Source organism: Mesoplodon mirus, assembly GCF_964341445.2.
Source record: "Mesoplodon mirus genome assembly, chromosome: 2".
In the NCBI taxonomy this organism is placed as follows: domain Eukaryota; kingdom Metazoa; phylum Chordata; class Mammalia; order Artiodactyla; family Ziphiidae; genus Mesoplodon; species Mesoplodon mirus.
This window is the reverse complement of record NC_138977.1, coordinates 114947537-114966568: the sequence shown is the minus strand read 5'-3', so window position 1 is coordinate 114966568 and position 19032 is coordinate 114947537. Positions and strand designations below refer to the sequence as shown.

The following is a 19032-nucleotide window of genomic DNA, read 5'->3' as shown; positions in this document are numbered from 1 at the left end:
TCCTATAACAAATTAACAAAAATGAATAGTTTATAACTCCATCATGCTTTTCTTTACTTGGAAAATTTTAAGGGCAAGAAAAGAAATTTACTGAGTCTTACGGACAGAACACTAGTCATTTGGATTCAACTTTGGCTCTACTACTACCTTATTAGGTTTTAGTTATTTTTCTTTAAATATAAGCAGATTAGTATAACATTGTTTGCTCAGAACTTCCATGTAGTCAATGTTTGCTTACTCCTGTTCCCCATTTGATCTTAGGGGAAAGCGTGGAGGAGAATGCAAATGTCGTGGTGAGATTGCTCATCCGGAGACCTGAGTGTTTTGGTCCTGCCTTGAGGGGGGAAGGTGGGAATGGTCTGCTCGCAGCCATGGAGGAAGCCATAAAAATAGCTGAGGATCCTTCTCGAGATGGTCCCTCACCAACTAGTGGATCCAGCAAAACCCCGTAGGTCGAATATACACACTCTTAAGATTAAATGATACTACTTGACTTTTAATTTTACAAAATATAATTTGCGTTCTCTTAATTGCAGTATAATTCTCTGGTAATCTGGATTTCTTCCCTTGAAAATGAAATGTGTTTTGAGAGAAGGGATGGAATTTGCTGCTGGGATAGGGTGAAAGAACAAAGAGGGACCTCAGGAAGATTGTATGGATTTAGTCAAAAAAAACTTAGGTTGTAGGAGGAGATGTATTTTGTAAGTTTTCTCAGGGCTCTAGGGAGTAGTGAGTTCTTACAAATGATGGCAGGTGAGCCTTTGAATTTAGAATAGAGTTTACTGGGAGGTTAGCTGGAACGAGTTTTCATGATAATAGTAAGAGAGAAAGAGACCCTTAGCAAGAGGATGGGGACTTAACTGGTGTGTTGGCAGAGAAAAGGGGATGTTGTCACTTTGAGGAGGAAAGTGCTTTATTAAGGTCTTGGTGACTGGGGAGGCAGCGACTACCTTACATTTCTCCATAGTCTTTGTTGTTAATACTTGATTCCAGCAATAAATTCATCCAGGCGTGTTGCTTCCTTTTTTTTCTTTTTTGGCTGCATCACGTGGCGTGCAAGTTCTAGTTCCCTGACCAGGGATCGAACCCATGTTCCCTACAGTGGAAGCATGGAGTCTTAACCACTGGACCTCCAGGGAAGTCCCAACTTCCTCTTTTTTTTAATCTGTGGAGCTGAGTGTCCCGCTGGGGCCCATGTAACCGCACTGCTAGCACCACTGGTAAAGATATAACAGGGCTCGTTGGAGGCAGTTTTCCAAGCAAAGAGGTAGAGTCCTGCAAACCCTGGTTCTCCCACTTAGAGACCTGGCGTAAATGTTCCATCGACAGCAAGGCCAGGGTTCCAGGCTGGGAGCACTCCAAGAGCAAGTTACATATTTATCAGTTAGCTGTTGAGGAACTAGGAATCCCTTAGTTGTTCTAACAAGTAGAAAATATACCAAGAGATTGCTGGTCGAGTACCACCTGAGTGGGTGTGCACCTGAGGACCTTGGGAACAGCATTGCTTCTGAGGAACAATATTGTCAACAGGCCTTGCAGTTACTCTGCAGACTGCTGAGTCCAGCTGAGGCAGCTGTCGGCCAGGCCACTAAACAAGGAATGACAGGGCCATCCAAATTCGTCTCTCATCAATCAGATAATGAAATATTTATGTTTTTCATGTTGTATTACTTGGGAGTGAGTGGGTGGGACAGAGTAAAGAGAGAGGTGAGTAAATGGAATCACGTTTATGAAGTACTCTGGGCAAATCACCTTACTGGGTGCCTTGTACATATCTTATAGGACAGATCTCTGTCACCCTTTCTCTAAATGTATGCTGTTGACAAAAGTAAACTTACCATGTTCTTCAATCAATTATTTTCTGTTAATATCTTGTCTGCCAGTAGAAATGAGCAGAATCCATCAAATTAATAATTCCTCTAGGGCCTCCCTGGTGGCGCAGTGGTTGAGAGTCCGCCTGCCGATGCAGGGGATACGGGTTCGTGCCCCGGTCTGGGAGGATCCCATATGCCGCGGAGCGGCTGGGCCCGTGAGCCATGGCCGCTGGGCCTGCGCGTCCGGAGCCTGTGCTCCGCAGCGGGAGAGGCCACAACAGTGAGAGGCCCGCATATCGCAAAAAGGAAAAAAAAAAAAAAAAAAAAAAAAAAAAAAAAAAAAATAATAATAATAATTCCTCTTTTTTTTCCATTTTGAAGGAATCTTAATATTAAAGTTCCCACAGATGCCTTCTTGGTGATAGAATCTCAAGTCTTGCCTTTAACCCATTTTTATTTTCCTTTTTGAAATGTCAAGCTGTATATTAAACACATATGTGAAAAGTGTCAGAAGAGGCAGGATTAATTGCTGTACTGGTCCCTTTCCTCTGAGAAGTATGTAATAAATCTGAAACATCATTTTATTATCCCGTTTGCTTTTCTTTCTCTTTCTTTTGAAAAATCCACGAAAGTGATACAGAAGAGGAGGAAGATGATACCATCCACATGGGGAATGCCATCATGACATTTTATGCAGCTTTGATTGACCTGTTAGGACGCTGTGCTCCCGAAATGCATGTAAGTGCCGTGAGGTCCAAGAACAAACATCCTGGCTTATTCCTCTTTGTTAAGACATCCATCACTTGCAAAAACCACAGAAGTATCCAAAACCAGCAATCTTCATGCTCCATTAAAAATAATCGCTGCAGCCTCATTGCTGAACAAGTGTTTGTTTAGTTGGAAATATCTTCTTGGTTACAAAAATTAGTGATGAGATTTCATTATGAGTCATTAATAGACTAGTCAGTTACTAATACATCTCCAAAACTCATATAAGCCTCCCCACAGTTTAAGAAGGAAAGAAGTTATTTTTCCTATACAGTGTCCTTTCCTGTTTCAGTGCATGCAGAAAGCACCACTCCTACCAAGGGTTGTTTCCTTGCTATATAATATTTAGTCCTTTTGAAGGAGCTGCTACATGTTGGCCACTGGTTTAAGGGAAAGTGGGGCTGGGAGCAGGTCATGGGGAAGGAAAGAGCTATGTAGACCCTATTGATAGTGTTTTCATAAACTTTTTGACCAAAAGGTAATTGAAGTTCATGGAACGATACTTACTTTTACTCTGTAATACATTCTGCTGTTTTCTACTTTATTCTAATCTATTCTGTTTCCTTCCATTATATTAATTTAAAAAATGTTACCCAGGGTCCATAAAATTAGCTTCATGATCTGTTGATGGGAAACAGCCAGAGTCTGAATCACATTGACCAGTCCTGGGGAAGAAAGCAAATACACTTCTAACTGCTCTGAGCATGAAGCCGAAGTGACTGTTATAACACATCACCTTTCTCCCTACCCTTCGAATCTATGTCTTTTTTGGGAGGGTGTAGGGGGAGTGGAGTTTGCTTGTTTGTTTTTCTCTCTTTCTCTCACACCCAAAAGTTAAAACTTTCTTGCTTTCTGGATGTAATCTTTTGTTGTGAACAGAGAGGAATCGCAGGATGGAGAAATATTAGAATGTTAGAAAACCTGGAGTTTGATTTTTTGTAACAACTTAACTTGCTATCAATGAGATTTTCATTATAGTAAATGGGAATAGACTATCAAAAATTTGTGTGCTGGAAGGTCATTGCAGAGAAAAAACTTTATGCTTACAATATTCATTCTTTTCCTGTTAAAGTGGAAAATCAAAGGAACCATGAGAGAAATTATGCTAATAAATAGGAGATTTTTGTTCTATTATATTAAAGGGAAAAACAACCAAGTGACTTAATAAGGGACTAACCTTGGCACTTCAGAACTTTATTCACCTTCAACAACCATCAATTGAGGACTTCCTAGGTGTCAGAAATTGTGCTTCTGTTTCACACTCTGTGGTGAAGGAACAGATGCGTTCCCTGGCATTGGAAGCTTCCAGTCTGTTGCAGAGATGGGCTGAGATCCTTGACTATGTCAGGTCCACAATCTTCATAGATACTTCATTAGCCAGTGAAGGTCTAAAACACCTGTTAGGATCCATGTTCACCATTTTCCCCAACATTATAAACCCATCCTTGTGAGAAATCAGGGTAGAATATAGGTGGATATACATTTTTATCACAAAACAAAAAAGGCTAAACCAGCCTAAATATTAGTATATGTTCAGAACCTAAAGATAATAATTTTTCCCTTAGTATTATTGCTCATGTTATGGATAGATATTTATATGTAATTTTGGGGGGTAAGCATTCACAGACTTACCAGTCTTAAAATACTTTAATACCCCAGAGAGGATAAAAACTATTATTCTAATGGATATACCTGTTGGCCTAGACTGCAGTATGTGACTCAGTGTCTGCTGAAGTCAATGAAAATTGTGTGGCAAGTAAATATCTGTCTGTAAGCCTGAAACAGCACTTTCTGAGAGAGTTTCAACTTTATTATTTATTTTTAATTTAAAAAAATTTTAATTAAAGTATAATTGATTTATTATATTAGTTACAACATAGTAATTCAGTATTGTCATAGGTTATACTCTGTTTAAAGTTATTATAAAATATTGGCTGTATTCCCTGTGCTGTACAATATAACCTTGTATCTTATTTATTTATTTATACATAATAGCTTATATCTCTTCATGCCCTACCCCTGTCTTGCCCCTCCCCCCTTCCCTCTTCCCATTGGTATCCACTAGTTTGTTTTCTGTAACTGGGGGTCTGTTTCTGTTTTGTTATATTTGTTCATTTGTTTTATCTTTTAGATTCCACATATAGTGATCATGTACAGTATTTGTATTTCTCTGAGTTATTTCACTAAGGATAATGCCCTCCAGTTCTACCCATTTTGTTGCAAATGGCAAAATTTCATTCTTTTTTATGGCTGAGTAGTATTCTGTTGTGTGTATGTCTATCATCTATATCTATATCTATATAGATATAGAAAGATAGACATACACACACCACATCTTTATCCATTCTTCTGTTGATGGACACTTAGGGTGCTATATCTAGGCAATTCTGCTATGAATATTTGGGTACATATATGTTTTCAAATTAGTGTTTCTGTTTTCTTTGGATATATACCCAGGAGTGGAATTGCTGAATCATAGAGTGGTTCTATTATTAAAGAGGTCTAACTTTATATAATTAACAGAAAATTATTTTAGACTTGGATTCCCATTCTTCCAATTTTTTAGATAGAATTAGACCATTGATTTCACAAAGTTATTCTTCGTTCCTTTATTTTTCTGCCTGTAGTTGATTCATGCTGCTAAGGGAGAAGCCATCAGAATCAGGTCTATTTTGAGATCCCTGATTCCACTGGGAGATTTGGTGGGAGTAATCAGCATTGCTTTTCAGATGCCAACGATAGCCAAAGGTAAGGTGAATTTCCATTTTTTTAATTCAGTAGGATGTGGATGGTGTGATGTTTTCAATAAGATCATCAGTACCCACGGTTTCTTTCCCTGCAGCATAGTTACACTACATAAGTTTCTTTTAAAAAATGAACTACATCTGTATCATTCTTCTAGATTCCACACATGTTAATATACAATATTTGTTTTTCTCTTTCTGACTTCACTCTGTACGACAGACTCTAGATCCATCCACATCTCTACAAATGACCCAATTTCATTCCTTTTTATGGCTGAGTAATATTCCACTGTACATATGTTAACGCATATATGTGAAATCTAGAAAAATGATACAGATGAACCAATTTGCAGGGCAGGAATAGAGATGCAGATGTAGAAAACGGATGTGTGGACATAGAGGGATGAATTGGGAGATTAGGATTGACATATATACACTACCATGTGTAAAAAAGATAGCTAGTGGGAACCTGCTGTATAGCACAGGGAGCTCCGCTTGGTGCTCTGTGGTGACCTAGAGTGGTGGGATGGAGGGGTGGTGCGAGGGAGGTCCAAGAGGGAGGGAATATATGTATACATATAGGTGATTCACTTCATCATACAGCAGAAACTAACACAACATTGTAAATAAACTATACCCCAATTAAAAAATATATTTTTTATAAAATATTTTCTACATGCATTGTTTTTAAACAGCTCTGTTTCCTAAGAGATTTTAAGTCTTTTACAGGTGACATTTCAGTTTCCAGAAAAGGGAAATAAGCATCTCAACTGTTTTATCTAATGTCTCTCCTAGAGTTCTTTGGTCCCCTATTCTTCTCTTTCTTGACAGCAACACCTTAATTCACTCTTTTTGATAGTTTTTGTGGTCACTTTCTTATAATACTTTTTTTCTAAAACCATGGTCATAGGTTTTGACTTAGTGATTTAAAAATCGCCAGTGTGTTGAAAGAAGTGCTCTTTGCAAGACTGAGGAGAACATTTTGGAAAGATTAGTTTCTCCCCATTTTAACTCAACGTTTATTGTTCTTTCCTGTCCTATTTAGTTGAGTTATAGTAATGTTATGACTTTTTTGTCATAAATATGCAGTATATTGTCTACCTTAGGATTTAAAGGATTTTTTGTGAACTATCACAGTCACACTGAAAGCTAATTTTTAAAACACCATCTACTGGTCATTGTTAAATTGATGCGCTTTTTTTTTTATCTTCTTTCTTTTTATGGAGAATGTAGACAGAAACTTGTATGTTTTTATTTTGCTGTGGTATGCATTAAATCAACTTCTAAAACTCAAACCATCAATATTTCTTCTTAGGTTTCAATGACAAGTCAGTTGGTTCTTTAAGCATCACCAGCTATTGTTGATAATTCCTATTATATATTCTGTATTTAGTATGTGAAGTTTGTCTCTAAACATTAGTACCTTGCCCCTCAGTATTAGCTAAGGCCTTTCTCATACATTTTTTCCCTAGGCCATGAGTTTTATTTTTAATTTTTATTTTATATTGGAGTATAGTTGATTTATAATGTTGTGTTAGTTTCAGGTGTACAGCAAAGTGAATCAGTTATACATATACATATATCTATTCTTTTTGAGATTCTTTTTCCAATTAGGTTATTACAGAGTATTGAGTAGAGTTCCCTGTGCTATACAGTAGGTCCTTGTTGATTATCTATTTTATATATAGTAGTGTGTATATGTCAATCCCAACCTCCTAATTTATCCCTCCCCCCACCGACCTTTCCCCTTTGGTAACCATAAGTTTGTTTTCTAAGTCTGTGAGTCTGTTTTCTGTTTTGTAAATAAGTTCATTTGTATCATTTTTTAGATTCCACATATAAGTGATACCATATGATATTTGTCTTTGTCTGACTTACTTCACTTAGTATGATCATCTCTAGGTCCATCCATGTTGCTGCAAATGACATTATTTCATTCATTTTTATGGCTGACTAATATTCCATTGTATATATGTACCACATCTTTATCCATCCCTCTGTTGATGGACATTTAGTTTGCTTCCATGTCTTGGCTATTGTAAATAGTGCTGCAATGAACACAGGGGTGCATGTATCTTTTCGAATTATGGTTTTCTCTGGATATATGCCCAGGAGGGGGATTGCTGGATCATATGGTAGCTCTATTTTTAGTTTTTTAAGGAACCTCTATAGTGTTCTCCATAGTGGCTGCACCAATTTACATTCCCACCAACAGTGTAGGAGGGTTCCCTTTTCTCCACACCTCTCCAGCATTTGTTGTTTCTAGACTTTCTGATGAGGGCCATTCTGATGGGTCTCATACATTTTTTATTATAATTATCCTAGAACTAGAGGGTAGCCCAAAATGATAATGAAAGAAGGAGGAGTTTAGAAAAATTAAGGGGCAAGTATCTAATCTCAAAAGTAGATATTCTTTTCCTGCAGCTCTTGGTCCAAACAGGTTTGGGCAGATTGTCTGAGGTAGTAATTTTAGGTGGATGAATAATGCAGGCAGCACAGGGTAAAGCCAGTGCAGCTGGCCCTCCTTGTGCCAGTTCATTTTCCAGGAGTCTGAGAGGAGGCAGTTCATCAGCTGTATTGTCCCCAGTGTGTCTGAGGAGATGGAGAGCATAAAGCAGCAGCTAATCCATGAGTCTTCATTCCCAGGCAGCTGGAGTTGTAGCATTCCTTAAAATGAATGTCCACCTGAATGAGTGTTTCAAAAACAAATCTTATTTCAAGATCAGTGAGTTGCTTATCATTTCCTTAGGCACAGCTTTCTGTTAGAAGAATAGAATCCTATAACTATAAATTACCTATAATGTGTTTTTTTTAGGAGAATGGAACTGGAATTTCATGTAGATTTTTAATCAAAAATTAGAGCATGCTGATTTAACCTAAGGATTAAATTACCTCGGGTTGGATTTTAAATCCAATTTTACTTAGTCTAAATCTAACTTTGCCAATGACTAGATGTACAGCTTTGGACAAGTTATTTAACTTCCCTAAAAGTCACTTTTTATCTTGTGTTAAAGGAAGATGATAATACCACCTTCATAGTGCATGTGTGAAAATTGTATGAAAGTGTCTCTGGAACATTCCTAACATAAACCTGACAACAGCACAAATGACAAGCATTGTTATTCTTATTATTGTAATTATAGGAAGGAAGGTATTAGGTGTATTAGTTATTATTAATTATAAGGAATGGAAGTGATTTGGTATTAGTCTTCAGTCTAATTTCCTTTAAAACATTGTTATTTGTTCATTTTCATGATTCACATATCAAATTCATTCATCAACTGTGAATGAAAACAAAAACGTTGTGACTGTATTCTTTCAGGATGGGTATGATCATGTATCATCTTTCCCTGGGTCCTTCTTTCTCCAACATTGCATCAGTAATAAAGATTCTGTGATAGTATTTGCAGAGTCTTATAGTGTGTGGTCAGCAGCAATGTGGCATGATTATCACATGGCCAAACAGAAAACAAGTTTGTTCTCCAGTATTTTCAATGGGCACATAATTCCCTAATTCTTCATATCAGTGATCCCCTCTATGAATCTACAGAGTTATACTAAGGAATTCACTCCTCTATATAGGCATCAAGCATTGACTGTTGATAGAGAAAATAATATGTCTCTCAAATATGTTTTAAATGTTATTAAATGCTATTATGATTAATGAAACATCTTTCATTTGAAAGTCAGACTGGTTCCTGGAGTTTTGTTCATTATTCTGTAATTGTCTAAGCCATAAATATGTAAATGATGTAAATGTACCATGATTATCACATAGGGTACATGAACTTTATTAATGTTTTATTAAGTTTTCAAGAGGTTCTTGTATTGAAAATAATGCAAACCTTGCTTTACATTTTACCTTTATGATATTTACTCTTAGTTTTACAGTTTGGATTTTAGGTGCCATTTTGTTTCCTTCTCGGTATCTGGCATAATGCTATGTCCTAATCATATACACAGTTAACAAATGGATGCCCAAATAACATTTAAATGATCATGGATTTACATTGCGCTGCCATATTGCCTCAGCTAAGTCCCAGCCCTTGCTTGAGGGTAGTAGAGGAACAGAAAACCATTCACCGGATAACTTTATTTAAAACAAGAGAAGGCTGGAAAGTAGCCATTTGTAATCTATTTCATTAACAACAGTGTGTCACCTTCTCTTTTTTAGATGGGAATGTGGTGGAGCCTGACATGTCTGCGGGGTTTTGCCCAGATCACAAGGCAGCCATGGTTTTGTTCCTTGACAGGGTCTATGGAATTGAGGTTCAAGATTTCCTCCTCCATCTTCTCGAGGTTGGCTTTCTGCCAGATCTGCGGGCTGCTGCTTCTTTAGACACGGTAATGATCTGAACAGATTACTTCTGTGACTTCTAACTCTTCAATCTCTGCCATATGATATTCTTTCATAGATATATTCATTCATTCATTGTCACCAAATGGTTATTGAGTGCCTATTATATTTTTAGACAAGCATAGGGTAAACAGAAAACAAAATAGACTATATCCTCAAGGAATTCACTGAATAGTGGAGAAAATGGACAACCTGAAGAGTAAGGTAAGAATTCTGATCAGGTGCAATGGAAGACAGTAGAAAGTTTATATAACCCTAATTTGGGAGGTCACAGTGGCTCCTGTTCACTTTGAAGTCAACATAAATAATTATGCATCTCAACAAAAGCAGTTAAAGTATTGAGAAGGTTTAGTGGACATTGCTGAGTCATGCCAATTACAGTATCATCCTGGTGCCTTCATTTATTAACGTACATATAGGCTCAAATCTGTGAATCCAGATTTGAGTCCTGTGAATCCAGTGGCCAGTATTGAGAATCTGCCATTATCAGTATAAGTGTTCTACTATTTGAAACATTGTAAAATAAGCTGAAACTCTAAGTGTTATTCTAGTAGCTATAATAATACCTCTTTTTATTCTCAATTAAATGAGTCTTTTTGATATCAGAGGAAATCAGATCTTGAGTTGTCAATAGTGAAAGTTGTGAGAGGAAAATCACAAGAATGAAACTGAATTTTTTTGTTCTTTTTTGGTTGTGTTCATGTGAAATTCTGAACCTAAGTAGTATAGTTGATAACATGGTAGGACAATCAGCCTTTGGTTATTGATGCTGGTGGACATGAACAGAAATATAATTAATACTCATACATAGAATTCAGAAAGAATTTATGTATTTGAGATCTACTGTGAGAATAAACTCCTTTCTCTTACCTTTCCTAGTAAAGGGAAGCACTCACATTCTTTGATATCATTAGTGTCTTTATCTTTCATCCATCCTACCCTTGATATTTTATTTTATAAAATTTTAGAAAAGTTATTTATTTATTTATTTATTTATTTATTATATATTTATTTTTTTTGAGGTACGCGGGCCTCTCACTGTTGTGGCCTCTCCCGTTGCGGAGCACAGGCTCTGGACGCGCAGGCTCAGCGGCCATGGCTCACGGGCCCAGCCGCTCCGCGGCATGTGGGATCTTCCCGGACCGGGGCACAAACCTGCGTGCCCTGCTTCGGCAGGCGGACTCTCAACCACTGCGCCACCAGGGAAGCCCTAATTAATTAATTAATTAATTTTTGGCTGCGTTGGGTCTTAGTTGCTGTGCACGGGCTTTCTCTAGTTGTGGCTAGCGGGGGCGACTCTTCGTTGTGGTGCACGGGCTTCTCATTGTGGTGTCTTCTCTTGTTGCAGAGCACGGGCTACAGGCTCAGGGGCTTCACTAGTTGTGGTACACAGGCTTAGTTGCTCCGCAGAATGTGGGATCTTCCCGGACCAGGACGCGAACCCATTTTCCCCTGCATTGGCAGGCATATTCTTAACCACTGCGCCACCAGGGAAGCCCCCAATATTTTATTTTAGAACGTGAACCTCTGGGGCTTTTTGAAGAGATAGATATTACTTCATTCATTTTTATCTATTTATGAGCAATTGAAAATTGATTGTTTTTTGTGATAAAAAAGCATATGAACCACAGGTAAATCTATAACAGAAGAATCCGTTTCTGTATTATGTACTTTTGTCGTTTTCTAGGTAATGACAATACACGTCAACTTGTGGATCCCTTTGAAAGTTGTCTCCTGCCCAACACAAATGACTGTCTCCTCTCCAATTCCTTTCTAGGCTGCTTTGAGCGCTACAGACATGGCCCTGGCCCTCAATCGGTACCTTTGCACGGCCGTGTTGCCTTTGTTAACAAGATGTGCTCCTCTTTTTGCTGGCACTGAGCACCATGCTTCCCTCATTGACTCATTACTTCACACTGTGTACAGACTTTCTAAAGGCTGCTCACTTACCAAAGCTCAACGAGATTCCATAGAAGTGTGTTTACTCTCTATTTGTGGGTAAGTGGGCAATGAAGTCTATACCAAGTTTCTTATTCTTTAAGAAAGAGAATTTAGTCTCGGGCCCTTGACAAATTGTTTTGAATGTTGTCAACAATTTCTGGACCATACAATTAATTCATTTTATATGCTGGGGCATGAGTCTCACCAGAGTGCCCTTGCTCCTGATCAAGTTCAGGAGTGTTCCTCCAAGACTCTCTCGGTATCTAGCCATTGGATACAGTGTTGGACCAATGATGCTATTCTGGATGTTGGCGTGTGAGGTGTCTCTGGCCACGTTAGTGTAATATTAATAGATTCTCCCCTTTTCACTGTGTGATGGTTTTAACTCCTCTTCCAGAAGAGAAGAGAAAACAGAGACTTATTAAAGATAAAAAATATATGTAGTATAATATTAAAGTATGACCTATTGTGATAGTGATGAAGACAGACTATTTCCTCCAGCCTGGAAAGCCGCTTCCTATAGATAGAAGTGTTTGATGGTCTTACTCTGAAAACCAGAAGCATATCTTCTCCTTTTGAGGTTCTGACAGTCAAAGTGACAATTTCTCAGGCCTCTAGCTAGGGTAATGGTTTTTTTTCTGACGGATAGGAGCTCTTGGAGGTGAAAGCTTGTAGCCTGCCCAGAACATTGGTAAAGGAAAGGTTTTCACTCATAGTGGAACGAGTGTATGCGTATAGGAGCCAGATGGGACTGAGGGAGGTTAAAAAAAAGAAAAAAAAAAAAGGAGATTAGTTCATAATCTAATTTTAGTTCCCTGACCCCAAAATTCTGTGAAATGGAATCAAAATATCTATCTCACTGGCTTTTTCTGAATATTAAATGAGATGAAGCACTCAGGATTGCCGACACAGTAAATGGTCACTGTGTGTTGGTTTTCTTCCCCTTTCTCCTCTGGCAAAATTTCGGTCTCAGTCTTTTTCTCTTCCTCTTGTTCCTACACTCTATCCTCTTTCTGCTTCTGATCTAGTCACTGAAGACCCTTCCCACTCACTGGAGTGAGGGAAGAAGCATTTACTAAATTAGTAGCAACAGTGGGGTCTGCAGTTGTGAGTGGTAGCAAGGGAAAGAGCAGAAGAGGAACATCTGTAGCAAATAAGGGTTGGTCTTCAGATCAGGGAGCTAGAGATGAGTTGGAAATGTAGCTTTTTACAAAAGTATGTAACTATTGGTTAATCTTTGGATTAGGAACACCTAAAATTAACATCATCTGAAGAGAGGTGTAGGTACAGTTTTTTGGCATGTATAATCTAGTCTAGTGAATTATTCTGCTTAGTTTACACATTATTAAATGTTCATTATTAAAATTAGCTTTGTTCCACCAGCCAATTGAGACCTTCTATGATGCAGCACTTACTCAGAAGATTAGTATTTGATGTCCCATTATTAAATGAACATGCAAAGATGCCTCTTAAGGTAAGTACAGGAAGTGTTTGTAGTTATTTGATTACTGGGTCCTCTGGCTTTGTTTCCTGTTACAATATATATATATCTCAGATACATCATGTTTGATCTTTGATGCTGAAAAATTTCTTCCAGTTATTAAAATGGGCATGTAAGTTATAGATAGGTGTACCTCAACCTAAAACAAACAAGTAATAAAAGACCAGAGAAATCCTAAGATTGGTTTACTGTAAATCAATGGAAATAGAAATCAATGGAAAGAAAATGGGCCACAAGAAAAAGATGAGCCAAGATATTCTTAGGCTGGAAAACATGGTAATAAGCCTGGCCTAAAGTATTAGCCACGTCAAGGCATAAAGAATAGGTTTTAGAAACAACATTTTCTAAGTTGGTAATCAAATGACAGTTTCCAAATATCATTTCATAAGGATCAAATATAATCTTTATGTATATGCAGTTACAGTTTGTCACAGAGTAAAGTCCCTGACATTGTTGCTTCCCACCTTTATTATTCTGTTCGTGAATGATCAAGTCTCATTCTGTCTTATTGACTTGGGAATATTTTCCTGTCATGTAATATACCAATCCTGGCTCACGATTTTAAGGTATTAGGTGCGTACCAATGTGTGATCTAGTGGCGTGGTCTGTGCATGGAGGTCACTGTCCTGTAGTGGACTTTTTGTAGGTGACCACTGTGCTCTGCCACCTGGTAAGTAAACATCATTTCTTCCTCATGGCCACCCAGTAATTGTGCTGTGAAAAGAGGTTTAAGATAAAAATAAGCTGCTATTTTTTTCAGCTGCTCTTACACTAAACACACCTAGATACTTAACAAAAACAATCTTTCTCTACAAAAAGTGATTTGGGTTTAATAAATCTACAGAAATTGATGAATTATGTAAAGTAAGTTATATCCTTGCTGAAAATCCTGTTTTTTTGTTACAGTTTTTATCATTTGCTTGTCATGCAAAATTTTCTTGATACAAATGAGCTGGAAAATACCTGAAAAAAGATACAGTATCACTTTATGTGATAAAACTCTTTTGCATTATAGATATTTGCCTGTTACTCTAAGCAAATTAGATCTCAATATTTCATCATTTGAGATTCCTAAATTGTGTGTGTGTGTGTGTGTGTGTGTGTGTGAGATTCGTAACTGTGAGGGAGACCAAACGAGAAGAAATATTTATACAGTAAGAGACCTAGTTAGCTTTAATAAGAGTAGCGCTCAATTTATTTTCCTCCTTAGCTATAGGAAAGAGGGTCCAAAAATTTACAGTTTATTCAAAAACTATTTTTATTTTAATTATTATTAATAATAATTTTATTAATTTGGCAAATAGTTGTGAATATTTTTCAGTTTATATATCCAGAATAAATGATCCAAAGAGCTACCGAATAATTGAAAAATTCCATCCATGTCTTTGAACTTCTAGTTTAGTCCCACAAAATATTTGTAGGTTAAAAACTTAAGAAGCAACATAGACCCTCAGTAAGAAAATAAATTACATCCAAAACCACCAAAGAGCTACAGATAAAGAAATTACGGAAGTAGGGCAGTTTGGGGAGTTTACTTAGAGATGTGCATTCTGAAGCAAATCGTGAAGTGTAATGACTCAGGGTAGGTAGAGAGGAAGCACAAATATTCAGAGGTATTGTCCCTTGAGAATGCACATTTTAGGTGCTGTATCCTTTGGGTCAGTGTGACATCAATCCCTCTGTTACATGCATGGATTCCAGGGGATAACAAGTCATAAAATTGTAAGTAAATGATAGCAACTAAAGTAGAACTCGGGTACACAGATAACCAAACAACCTCCTAAAGAATTCTGTTCAAGATAATTTGTGAAATTGGTCATTTGGTCTTCATCCTGTGCTCAGTGTTAAATTTAAGGAGACATCCTATATAAGATCATAGTATTCTCCAGAAGAATTCATATGGGATTGAGCATTTCCATATCAGTTATCAGTTGGCCTTATTACATGGCATTAAAATGCCATTTGGGAGGAAATGGAAAATATATACCATGTGTCTTTAGCTCAGTGCTCTTAGAATTGTTTTCCCACCTAGCTGCTGACAAATCATTATGAAAGATGCTGGAAATACTACTGCCTGCTTGGAGGGTGGGGAAACTTTGGAGCTGCCTCAGAAGAAGAACTTCATTTATCAAGAAAGTTGTTCTGGGGCATTTTTGATGCCCTGTCTCAAAAGGTAATTGTGGTTTTATTTGTATGATAAAACAACTGAAAAGCCATAGGATTTGGTAAGATAGTATTCCTAGTGGAATAGTGGAATGCTGTCTTTGCTCATCAAGACTTGACATAGTTTTATTTTTTCTCTTCATTTATAACAAATGTTGAGGATGCAATTTATATTAACTTTTCATAATCATTATGGTAACATGTTTCTTGTGATCATAACCTTTTCTGACTTTAAAATGGCTAAGCATTTTAGGAAATTATGCACATGGGTTGATCAGTTTCTGGTACATTTGGACTTCTTTGGACTCAAACCCTCCCTAGTCAGTCACCTCCCCAATCTTATAAAGCCTGAAGAAATCCTGTCAAATATAAAAATATAAAATATTAAATATCATAAAATTATAATATTCCAGTGGCCTTACTGACTTTTCCCACTTTGCTGCTATGGAGATTTAAGTACTCAGTGCTTTATGTATGTGACATTCCCTTATAGTTGCCATATTTATAATGAATAGTTCATATACTTTCAGAAGACTGGAGTGTATTATTTCAGAGAAAATCAGAACAACATGCTTCGTATGCTTATGCTTAAATTATTAATCAAAATCAGTTTGAATTCCCAAAGAGACATTATCAGATGACTGGAAGAGTATAACCAAGAGTTTACTGCATAATAAGGGAGGTTTATCTGTGATTACATTTGGTAGCTACAACTCAGTGCTTTTTCTTGCTGAATTGCCTTGGGTAAACCTGGAGCATTTTTGAAATAATATGTAGAAGGTATTTTGAGAAGAATTTACAGCTTTAATTTAAAATTGAACATTTAAAGTGAGATAACTTTTAAAATGGATAAACAACAATGTCCTACTGTATAGCCCAGGGAACTGTAATCTCCTGGGATAAAGCAAAATGGAAAAGAATATTTTTTAAAAAAAGAATGTCTAGATGTGTATAACTGAGTCACTTTGCTGTACAGCAGAGATTAATACAACATTATAAATCAACTACACTTCAATTAAATTTTTTAATAATAAATAAAGGAATTATTTTTTTGATTTTTAAAAAATCTACAAATACAAATTTAACTAATTATGTAATTAATATACAAATACCTCTCCCCAGAAATTTTGATTATACATATCTCCTATAGAATTTCTTTCTCAGTTCAGAATTTTATTTTTCATACCTTTGTAATGCAATACAGACCAGTTAAAATTCCTTACTCTCTGGAATGTTATACTTTGGGTATTTTTCATGTCTAGTCTTTATAACGTGGTGCAGCAATAGCCCTCATTGACTGAAATTATGTTTATGTTGTAAAGACACATTATACATGTAGAATATTCAGGTTCACTTCATTTCCCATATTGGAGAATAAACGTTTAGAGAAGCAAAGATTTTATTCCTTTTATGCTGCAACTGCAGTACAAAGCTTCAGTCATCTCATCTTATGGGATGTCAGGCTATAGTTTCCATTTTCTGGAGAAAGAATCCTTTGGGGAGTTGAGCCAGCCCAAGGTAATTCAGATTTTCTCTTACAGCATCGTGTCAGCCGCAGTGATCATGTTGACAGCTTTTGCTCAATAGTAATGGAGTATTTACTTTTTGGTCCTCCATCTCTTCCCAGAAATATGAACAAGAACTTTTCAAACTGGCACTGCCTTGCCTGAGTGCAGTTGCGGGAGCTTTGCCTCCAGACTACATGGAGTCAAATTATGTCAGTATGATGGAAAAACAGTCATCAATGGATTCTGAAGGGAACTTTAACCCACAACCTGTTGATACCTCAAAGTATGGACTCTTTCTATTGCAGCAGATTTTTATTGTAAATGATGTGTGAAGTCTGAAATTGAATAAGGTACTAAAGTGAACTTTCTCTCATCCATGCCCCCTTTGAATTGGTATCCTTTTACTAGGGGTCCCTCTACTTGATGAAATGATAATAGTAATAATAATGGTTATACAAATATCAGAAGTAGATAAGATGTACCTTCTAAGAGATATACTCTTAATATCATCAGGATTCTCTGTACGTAACTACATGGCAATACCTATAATAATGAGAATCAAGAAAGTATATCAGTTATATTTTTTAGTTGAAATTCTACCCTAAATGTTTATTAATAATTGAAGCCAACTTCTATGCAGAGTCTTTGATTCAGGGTGCTCCCAGCATGCAGTGCAAAGCTCTGTGAGCTACGGGGCATCACTTCATCATCACTACATCTCAGCCAGGCCTAGGGTTAGCAGCTTATATTCAGCCCCATAAAGCACAGCGTGAGAGTGAAGGGAATATCAAATGAGAATATTTCTGGAAAATTTAGCATGGATTGAGAATGCGGTGTGACAACCTTAACCACAGATAATATATTACTTATCATTATGAAAGCTCTTCCATGTACCTACTTGCATAAATTGCTCTACAGATAGGATGTTTGGGTATGTCAGGTGTTTGGAGTCTCAGCATTTTTGTTGTTGTTACTGTCTTTAAGTAGGACCATGGTTTTCCATTTTCAAGGAGGCTGCTCTTCATGCCACATTATCTTACCCATTCCGTGGTGACTCAGCAAGATCAGATTTAGCAAGGTAGCCACTTGGTAGTTACCATCCACAGCATCTGAATTTGCTTGGGAGTTCAACTTTCAGGTCTCTGGGTGGCCCCTCAGCTGGTTTAGCTTCCATAACCAGATCCAAATTTCAAGCCAGGTGGTATGCCATTAGTTTGATAATGCCTTAAATTTGCATGTTTGGTATTTGATAACAGTCCTGTGAGAAAAGACTCTACCCCCCCAGTATTTGGCTTATGTGATTGATCCTTTGTATCTCTTCTAAAGTAAGTAAACCAAAATATCACATGTTCACATTCCTACTTGGGTAAGTTTGTGGTTTGTTAACATACAATGTAATCTAGGATTTTAAAATAACATTAGAACAATGTTATGGCTTTGATGTTGATTAATTAAATCCAATTAATGAATAAGTGTGAGGCATGTATATTAATTAACCTCAGCTAGCCCCTTTGGGGACCTCTTAACAGACTAGGTTTGCATAGTGATAGCAATAATTTCTACATCTTTGTGATTTTTTTACATATTATTTTTTAAGTATGTGAATGTCATAAAGTTCAATTACTAACTGATAACATTACTAGAAAAGAACAGTAAACCATCTTATTATACTAGGTTTTACTTATAATTCTATTCTCAAAGTTAATTGCATTAGTAAGTTACTTTTTCCATTCATAGATATATTTGATAGTCCCAAGTCTTACATTTACCATCAGACTTGGTCTTCAGTTGCATGGACTCCATGTCTGTTCGAGGGATTAAATATTTATTTAAGCATGAAGGAAATCAAGAAGAAATGTTATCAAAATCATAAAGCATGAATTGGTTAATTACTTTTCCATATAGTTCATATTAGTGCCATCTAGAATTTATATATAGACCATTAACATTTAAAATTATTAACATATCACTAGTTGTATGCAATTAACTTAAAATTAATTTTAGTACATTTAAAAATGGAACAGGTCAGATTTCAGCAGTCTTTTATCCATTTATAGTTGTTGCCTAAGAGACTTAAGTCAAAAGGAGGAATAACTTCAAAGACCGTATGTGAGAGAAAAGTATGTCTTTAAGCTTGTTGAATTTAACTATATCTTCATTCAGGTTTAAAGAAAAAATTGGTGTTATCTGTTGTCCTCTTCTTTGAATACATTTTAATTATTTTTATTTATACTAT

General features: G+C 36.6%; 1 protein-coding gene across 2 annotated transcripts in view; it reads left to right on the top strand.

Annotated features, from left to right (window-relative positions):
- The window catches only part of RYR2 (ryanodine receptor 2), a 729440-nt gene that overhangs the window by 526492 nt on the left and 183916 nt on the right, over window positions 1-19032 (top strand). For both annotated transcript variants that reach the window (XM_082634943.1, XM_082634944.1), the window contains exons 46-53: window positions 262-448; window positions 2447-2552; window positions 5210-5330; window positions 9501-9670; window positions 11461-11681; window positions 13008-13098; window positions 15158-15298; window positions 16916-17079. In XM_082634943.1, coding sequence (XP_082491069.1) covers window positions 262-448; window positions 2447-2552; window positions 5210-5330; window positions 9501-9670; window positions 11461-11681; window positions 13008-13098; window positions 15158-15298; window positions 16916-17079 — 1201 coding nt within the window. The remainder of the gene's footprint in view (window positions 1-261; window positions 449-2446; window positions 2553-5209; window positions 5331-9500; window positions 9671-11460; window positions 11682-13007; window positions 13099-15157; window positions 15299-16915; window positions 17080-19032) is intronic.